At 38.0% G+C, this 8,945-nt stretch overlaps 1 protein-coding gene across 2 annotated transcripts; it reads left to right on the top strand.

Annotated features, from left to right (window-relative positions):
• Window positions 1–7,459: 7,459 nt before the first annotated feature.
• LOC138141166 (uncharacterized) lies at window positions 7,460–8,278 on the top strand. Of its 2 annotated transcripts, none has more exons than XM_069061833.1 (3): window positions 7,460–7,673; window positions 7,718–7,920; window positions 7,979–8,278. In XM_069061833.1, the coding sequence occupies exons 1-3, from the start codon at window positions 7,607–7,609 to the stop codon at window positions 8,270–8,272; spliced, it is 564 nt and encodes a 187-aa protein (XP_068917934.1). In that variant the 5' UTR covers window positions 7,460–7,606; the 3' UTR covers window positions 8,273–8,278. The 2 variants fall into 2 exon arrangements, with proteins under 2 accessions (XP_068917934.1, XP_068917935.1); XM_069061834.1 differs by having other exon boundaries at window positions 7,462–7,673; window positions 7,724–7,920.
• Window positions 8,279–8,945: the final 667 nt, after the last annotated feature.

Here is an 8,945-nt window from a genome sequence, read left to right as displayed (position 1 = left end):
CATAGTAACAGGTTTAATATGCCAACGAAACAAATATGTACATAGTAAAAAATTTGTCAAAAATGTTTTGTTTAATTCATGAAATAGTCCTCCGAATACCATTTGTGGTAAAATTTTGTCTGGCAAACTTTTACGACTGATTTACTAGAGTTCGTTCCCAATTTATCTCGTGACATGCATTGGTCAAAAACAATGTCCATCCGTGATATAGGTACAGTTAATTTCAAAATTACATCTAATTTTCTACAGTTGAAATACAATTACATTTTTTATCAATGATCAATGTCAATTTTGACAAAGAAAATGCCTAATCTAACCAAAAATCCGAAAGTGAGCATCCTTTTCAAATTAGAAGAAGGGTGGTCGATCCGAAGGGTAGTCCAGTATTATAACATCGCGAAGAGCACCGTGTAGAGGATAAAACAGACAATATTATGGTGTTCTAAAATATCAGGGACGTTTTATGTTGTCAAACTTACCTAACCTATTTACATGTAGAAAAAACTGTAATAAGCCGACTTCTTAATTTTTCAGGTGTACTCTATAATTTTGAAATTAACTCTACCATCTTTGGGTTGGGTTGGTTGGGTTTATCATTACGAAAATAATGAGCTCACAGATATGTTGCTAATGTATGGGCAATGTTATCTATCACGTTATCAGGATGCAGCTGCGGCGTCCAGAGAGTACACAGAGCGATTTCCAGAAAGACACCATCCTGGGCCATGTCAGTTATTAATAAATAGACAGGACCGGACTCAAAATTTTAGAAAACAATAAAAATACACAATCAATTATCTCCGTTAATACAAACATTTTACTAAGAAGATTTAGGCTAAAATTCTTAAAAATAAAATCTCTACCTCGTGTTACAAGGAACGCCTCAAGTTCGGAAACACCCTGTATACTATTTTTTGAACCTTTAAAACCTTTAATTCGGACTTTTTTGGAGAATTTAACGGGAAAAAATTTTGGAAGAATATTTCCATTATTCCAAACGTGCACTATATGTATTTTCTATTTATGTTTTATTTGAAATAAATTACCAGTAAATTATGATATACTTAACATCAATGTTCGACGATAATAATAATTGTAGTAAACAGTATATTACACTATAAGTGATGAAAGTGCCTGATTTTTCAACGAGCAATACATGATATACTCTCGAGCGCCAGCGAGTGAGGATAGTATTGCGAGTTGAAAAATCGCACTTTGAACACGAATTGTGTATACTGTTTTTTCCAACATCGCTTATGAAAATGAGTCTCAATTGTAAATTTCTTTATAATTATTTTACTCCCCTATTTTTTTAATCTTCCGGATCTGGAGTTTCAATTAATGCAAATAACAGTGTTTTAAATTTTTATATTAATAAGTGATAAGCACTGCACTATTACTTGATAGTAATATCCGTAATAGTGTATGTACTCCGGCAAAATTGCCGTGCCGCCGGGTGGAGGTGGGATAGTAAGTAGGTAGTAGATTGTTAATGTAGTAGATTGTTAAATACATTTTCCTCACTAGTGAGTTTACTTTCTCCATTTTCCTCATAGTGATGCAAACGCCTATTTTCCTCACTAAATCGAGTGATGAAAGTATTTTCATAAGCGATGTTGGAAAAAATAAATTTTGATGTTAAAAAGAGATAACTCCTCTATGAATGTGATTTTTTGGGAAAAAATTGGTACAAAAGTCCTTTCACCCATGCTAAAGTACTGTGCCAAATTTTAAAAAATTTGGTTGAGGAATAAGTTTTGGGATATTTTACACGCGTTTTTACTTCTTATGAGAAATCGATCGATGGTCGTATACTGGGTGGCCCAAAATTCGCGGAACAACGTAGTAGTACGTTGTTAAGTAGTCATTAAGAGATCAGGTAAAAATGTTCTGTTGATTCTGATGACGGACGCAGAGGTGAAAGTTAGAATTCTAGGGAAATTGACGAATAAGGGGAACCGATTTAGCACCGGGAAGGGAAAAAAGTGGCACACTACGGGGGGCCGACATGGAGTTTCCTAGCGTAGGTCCTACGGGGCGACCTCATGTCGGAATCTCGTTCCGTGTTGCCCTAAACCAAATTGTGAGGTTAGGTCGTCGGCGCGAGGGCAGAGTGAAAACGGGGACGGGAAAGGAAGGTGCACACTCCGGGAGGGCCGACGTGGGGTTTCCTTAAGTAGTTCCTACGGGGCGATTTCATGACGGAATCTCGGTCCGTGTTGTCCGAATCCAAATTGTAAGGTTAGGTTGTCGGCGCGAGCGCAGAATGAAAACGGGGAGGGAAAGAGAGGTGCCCACTACGGGGGGCCGACGTGGATTTTCCTAACGTAGTTCCTACGGGGCGACCTCATGACGGAATCTCGGTCCGTGTCGTCCTAAACCAAATTGTGAGGTTAGGTTGTCGGCGCGAGGACAGGTTTAAACGGGGAAGGGAAGGAAAGGTGCACACAACGGGGGGAGTTAGGTCAGGTCAGGTCAGGGTTAGGTATCTGGGACTTAGACGAGCACGAATGCAGGAAATAAAGAACAGGGGGCGAAAGCCAAGTTAGAATAACTTCGCAATCGGGGACCACATGTTAGCTGGGAGAGCTGCAAGTACAGAGACGCGTAATATTCACTTAGGCTAGGGCCACACTACAGACTTTTCGTCGGCCGACAATTTAGTTGGTTGCTTAATAAGTATGAGGACTTATGTGAGTGCGCACACTAAAGCGATTGTAGTCGGCCGACAGATTGATCGAAAACAGTTTAGTTTACGTGGTGGACGCGGAAGCTACCCAATAGGACTAAATTATCGGCCGATTATTTAGTCTGTAGTGTGGCCCTAGCCTTAGGGCGTTAGTTATTGTAAATTTGAAGTCTTGTTTGTTCACTCTTATGTCACATGTTGTATCAGTTTAATGATTTAAAAAGATTATGGTGTGCCATGGTTTACTAAACACATCTAAAAATAACATTTTTCTTTCTATTCCCCACCCATCTGTTTCTCGATCCTTTCTCTCCTCTTCCATGTCTCTTTCATCCATCCTATCTCCCTTCCGTCTTCACTAGTATTTCTCGCCGCTCTCTCTTTCTCTTCTCTCTCTTCGTTCCCGCATCTGAATCTCGCCATCATTTTCCTCTCTTTCGCGCGCTCTCTCCCCAGGTACACCGGAACACCCTCTGTCATGCATCTCTCATACTCCCTGTTGTACCTGGATTCTCTGATTCTCTCCCTTCTCTCTCTCTTTTCTCTTTCACTTCCTCACTGGCATACCCGTTCCTCCTGCAGTACTTCTCTCTGTGTTTCGCATTCGCGTTCTTTTTCTTTTCTCTATAGCACTCAGTCAGTATCCTGCACTCTTCCCTTCCGCCCATTCTGTCCTCGAACTTTGCCGCTCTCTTTCCCGCTTTCACTCCCAGCTTGCTCCTCTTGCACCCTTCCCTCACGATGTACCCTGGTGTTTCTCTGTCCACTCCTAGCACCCATCTGAAATATGTATTTATCTTACACTCTCTCCGCCAAAATATTGTAAAATCACATATAATTATCTAAATACCTATTCAGAAAATAAATACAAAATTTACTTACAACTGGTTAAAATTCGTTTCCAAAAATTATTTTTTTTTTTTTCAAATATTGATTCCTCACAATAAATGTGTCAGCAGCATTATAAGAATTCCTCAACTTTTTGCTGAGATGGTTACTCCAGTTCATCCTTAACACAAGGTTATTACAGGTAAATGATTGTCCCATCGCAGTTGGCGTTGGTGGCTTAGTTGAATGTATCGCAAATCTCATAACATGAGTCAGACTAATATTGCCGACAGGTCGCGATACTGGCGGTGGTTTTTAACACCTGAAATCTTCAACTAGTCTGTCTCATGTTGCGAGGCTGGCGGCACTTCCAAAATTTGTAATCCTGTACATGAATAGCATCTATATTATACATATATCAATACATAGATAGTTTTGTTATATTATACAGTGTGTACGTAAATACATAATATAAATATGCCTCCCCCCCTTCTAACTTGTGAACCAGGCAAAATAGAGATATGGCAAGGGATTCCAGTTAATACTAAATTAGACTTTTACGTTTTAATTAACAATAATTTTGCGGTAGCACCTTAACTAAGAAACCACTCTCAACTGAACTTCTAGTCTTATTTTAGTTGGGTACAAAATCAAGCTAATTTTAAAAAAATGCTAATTTGTAATTCTTTGCGTCGTTGTGTGTGATTTGCTTCGGTACATTTTTATAACGGAAGCTGGTAGATTTTCGATGTGCAAAATTCAGACATTTTTCTCCATCTCAATATTGTTGAAGAACCATCATAAGTTTTTAGTAAGTAATTTATTTGTTATTTTGAAAAAAGGATATTGACGCAACTCACATTATAGGTATGTAGTTTTAAGGAATACTGTATTGATAAATGGGGCTCACAATGTTCATGAAATCATAATTTATTACTGGTTTTTAATAAACGTAATGCTCTATTGGCGAGATATTAACAGTGTGCACAGCCAATAATCATATTTGTCCTTTCTGTTTAATTAGTTGCTAATGAAGCACGGATTACTGATCAGAAATAAAGTTCATAGGCACAAATCGTTTTAGAAAAATAACTTACTTTTTCATATAATCCAAGCAGGAAAGAGGGCAGTCACCACCTGTATTACAATGGGTAAATATATTTTTCTCTTCCTAGTTCAATCGTTTAACTCAATTTTTTCAGATGTATTTGAATTGGAGGCACCCGATGCTGAAAATTTCTTCCTGCTTTAATAAAACGTATTTGAAAATAAACCAAACTGCAACATATGAGTTGATACCAATTGGAGAGGGATTATAACTGGGGGAGTACAAAAAATATGTAGGTGCCAGTTGACGATGTTATTGAACAAACTGTTGGCAAGAGTACGTGTCGCTGAGTTGCCCCTTTGCCGGCAGGACATTCGTCTATATCAAGTCCCTGGCGAACGCCTGCCGTGATTTTTAGCGGTGTTAAATTGTCTGCAACCGGCAATATACAATCACTGGCGCTAGTGGAAATGTTACGGTTCACATAAAACGTCACTCAAGGTTTCCACATAAGAGTTTAGGGTTTGCCAGATGTTAAAGGGGAATATTTGACCCGAAACTGAAATTGGAAACCCCATCTAACTTTCTTGACACTTGTACGAGCTGCGGAACAAATAAAACAAAACCAATTAACCTTCGCGTTTGTAAAACTAATACTTCGCGTGTCACCCGATCGTAGTACGCTGGCATGACATAAAAGTAGCTATCGTATCTACAAATTCAACGATTTTACAGAAATTAAACACGGACCACAACATAGAATGGACATCGGATATATTAACAATAATAAATGATTACATTTGACGATGGAACATGCGACATATGTATACGTACATTCAAATTATTTAGTTTCTGTGGATAACTAGGTACCCAGACTTGGAATGACAACTTGGAAGCTTCTTAGTTTTGCTAATGAAACGGAAACTTGTATCAAAGGTGCAAAATAACACAAGCCCATGTTACGTCTGCTATTATTCTACTACTGAACCATTCCATTTTTTAATTATTATAGTCCGATGAGGTTAGACCGAATCAAGAAGTCGACATGACCTGCGTCAGCTTTTGACATTTGGCAGTATTGCATGGTGCTACCAATATTTGAAAATTTATGTAGGCAACTTGAGACAGATGCCATTAGAAATTTCAATTTTTGAGATTTTGAGTTGTCTTTCGTGCTTTCTTGGTTTTTCTACAAATGCATTCCTCCGTTTTCATTCTGTCTTTCAAAAAACAGTTCTTTCCAGAACTCTTTTGATAATAGCTACAAATAGGTAAAATAAATAATAAAAATTGTTGAAAATAAAACTAAACAACCAGGTTTAGATTATCTTTAGTTTATCCCCTTCACGCTAACTTCCAGTCTTATAAGTTTCTGCGCAATTCCAATATTATTTTTGAAATTACAAATTCTGCAAATGAATCTGTCCACTTTCTACGTACCTTTTCCTCCTTGGCATCATACGGTGGATATTTCAATCAAAATTAAATAAAGTCATCACAAATGTGGTTAAAATCTAACCTAAAAATTTGATGTCTCCAACGTAATAAACGTACAACTCGCTTCTTGGTCTAATCGCACATGCCAAAGCCAGAGCGAGATGCATAGTGGGACGCGCTTAATACAATACGTACAAGAGTTCAATAATTTGTTTTACTTCATGTTGAAAAGAGATAGCAATATAACAGTTGTTCTGCTTATTAATTGATCCATCAGACTATAATTAAAAATTAGACTTTATATAAAAATATATTTCTAGAAACTGCTTGACTTACAAATCACCTTCAAGACATAATTTTTTTATCGGATAGATTTTTCAATTTTACAAAAACTTTTTGTTTTGACAATTTTACGAGTTGAATTTGGGCATTTTTATTCTGGTTAAGGCCGAGAGCTTTATAGTTCGAGGGTTTAACCTCTGAATAAAAATGCCCAAATATCAACGAGTAAAATTGTCTGAAGCAAAAAATGTTTAAGTGAAAACAGAAATTTATCAGATATAAAAAATTAGGTCGTGTTATTTTTGGCAAGATTAATTCCAGAATACAAACTTTAACGTTAGATAATTATTTATTTATGATGCAGTTATAAAAAACACAATTATTATGTAAAAACAATTTGAGAATCTGGCAGGACTAGCATGCAATTTTAATCAGTTTTAACAGATGACAGAGTACCAGGACGTTTTAATCGCGATAAACATTTTTGATTGGCTGAACACGCACTTTTGATGTACGTGGGAATTAATCTTGTTTAAATTTTAACTGACTCGAACTTCTCGAAATACCTAATTGTTGTTGCTTCCTTATATCATGCAAAATTTCCAACTAGATGGCAAAGAAAGAAATTGTTACGCACGTCGATTATTTCTGATAGGATCCCGTGAAGAAATATGCCTTTTAAAAATCTTATTAACATATTGATCACTACTGTTTAATTCTAAGCTTACAATCAGCACCTTAAAAGTAATCCTTTTATACAGGGTGACTGACGAAAAAGCTTTCATCCTGTATCGGTAATAAACTGCAACGATTTTTAATGTTTCAACATTACAATGGACAATACATGGAGATGATACAAACTTATCGTTTTCCTGATCGGGTATTGCCAAGTGCCGACAAATCTCAAAGATTGGTTCGGAATTTAAGAAATTTTGCGTCCTTCAAAAAACCTAGAAGAACTTCTCGTGAAATCAAAATGATGAAAATTTGGAATTAAATTTGTTTCGTGTTGTAGAAAACCCAAACACGTCTACCCAAGAAATTGCTCACCATAGTTCTGTATTGGTGATTTAAATAAAAATGATTGATAAGTGGTGTGTTGGTTTGATTCTGGGTCAAATCCGAGGTTAAAGATAAAATTATTTACATCGGGTCCACGTCTGGTAAATCCTACATGACTCCCATTCTTGATTAAGAACTCATGAAATAAATAAAATCAGTTTATCAGTTCAAAATTTCCAACTGTTTTTCCCCTTATTGGGATATGTATAAAAGACATTTTCTTTCACTAGCAATCAAAACGTTCCTCCAGTCTTGACAAGATGGCGCGAACAATTTGTGTTGCAATTTTTGTCTTGTTCACTTGTCAAACATCTTATTCTCTTAGAGGTAAGTCGATGCATAATCGCACCTAAACAACCAACTAACAGCAGATTTAGACTACTACTGGCGAGAGTACACCGGTGAAGTACCCGAAGATGCTATTCTGGGAGGAAGAGACATCAACGGCAATAACATCTACATCGGCCAGGCTTACGTCAAGAATGAGGGTTTAGTGGTGGTCCAGATCACTCCTGGAGTCCGACAAGTGTTAGCTCCCATGAAAGGGATCAAAAAAATTGACAAATACATCAAGGTAAGAAAATGCTTCTTGGTTGGAGTGCCCCATGACACACAACTGATGTTTCTCTCAGATACTCTGCGGTCCTCAACAGAAAGTCTTCTGGATGTCGTCGAACTCCAGCAACCTTCACTTGGCCCTTATCGACAAACACGCAGTCATAGGAGGACACGAAGACGGTTTGGGTTACATCAACATCGGAAGGATAAGTCACGAAGGTGAAGTGAAGATAGGTAAAATCAATTCATTCAGTGCCGAAAGTGCTCAGTTTTATTTCAACGACAACGGCTTAGAGCGGCTGATCACCTCGTACGAGATCCTAATGTACAACGACAAAGATTTAGATGTACGAATAAAGCCTTATTAACAAATACTGTAAGCTTTTTATTTTTACAAACTGCACGCTCGCACGTAGATAAATACGGCAAGGTCGTCGAGTCTTTTGTTAGAAAACCCAGTTTAAACAATTTGCACATAAGTAATAAAGAAATCAAGTGGTCAAGATACCTTTTAGGTTTCCCCAACCGGTACTCCTATAATATCATGCTCTATTATCGAACTTTCTGGATGAAATGCCACTAGTAGTAGTTTCTGTACAGAATCGTGTTTCGTCAGAACGGCGCCACACCACATAATGCACGCATTTTTAAATAATCAATTTGGTGATTGATTGATGGGTACTGTTACGAGGTCTAATGTACGACCACATTAGGACCATCGTATGACGGTTGGTGAGGACAAATGACGGGTCAGCGTGGGGGAGAGAGAGATTTGATCACTTGAACACTGTCGGCACAAGTAACACCAACGGTGGACCCGCCGCGAATTAGTGTCCCAGGATAATCGTGACAAATCCGGGAAAAAGGTTTGCGTCATAGCCGTCGTGCGGATCGACCCTGGGACACTCGTAGTATATATCGCCGTTGAGCGGATCAAGGGGGGTCACCAGACCGAAAGAGCTTCACCGTCAGCAGTACCACCACCGGGGACGAGAGACGCCGTTTCCTCCCCCAGGTCCACCTGGACCCATCACCCAGCAA

Source organism: Tenebrio molitor, chromosome 1 (genome assembly GCF_963966145.1).
Source record: "Tenebrio molitor chromosome 1, icTenMoli1.1, whole genome shotgun sequence".
Lineage (NCBI taxonomy): Eukaryota > Metazoa > Arthropoda > Insecta > Coleoptera > Tenebrionidae > Tenebrio > Tenebrio molitor.
The sequence above is the reverse complement of the archived record's forward strand: the minus strand, read 5'-3'. Positions and strand labels throughout refer to the sequence as shown.

Bases quoted from the DNA above. Each gene is read 5' to 3' on its own strand.
- LOC138141166 (XM_069061833.1), top strand. From the start codon at position 7,607: ATGGCGCGAACAATTTGTGTTGCAATTTTTGTCTTGTTCACTTGTCAA. The intron at 7,674-7,717 runs GTAAGTCGATGC...AACTAACAGCAG, and splicing joins AACATCTTATTCTCTTAGAG to ATTTAGACTACTACTGGCGA. The intron at 7,921-7,978 runs GTAAGAAAATGC...TGTTTCTCTCAG, and splicing joins AAATTGACAAATACATCAAG to ATACTCTGCGGTCCTCAACA.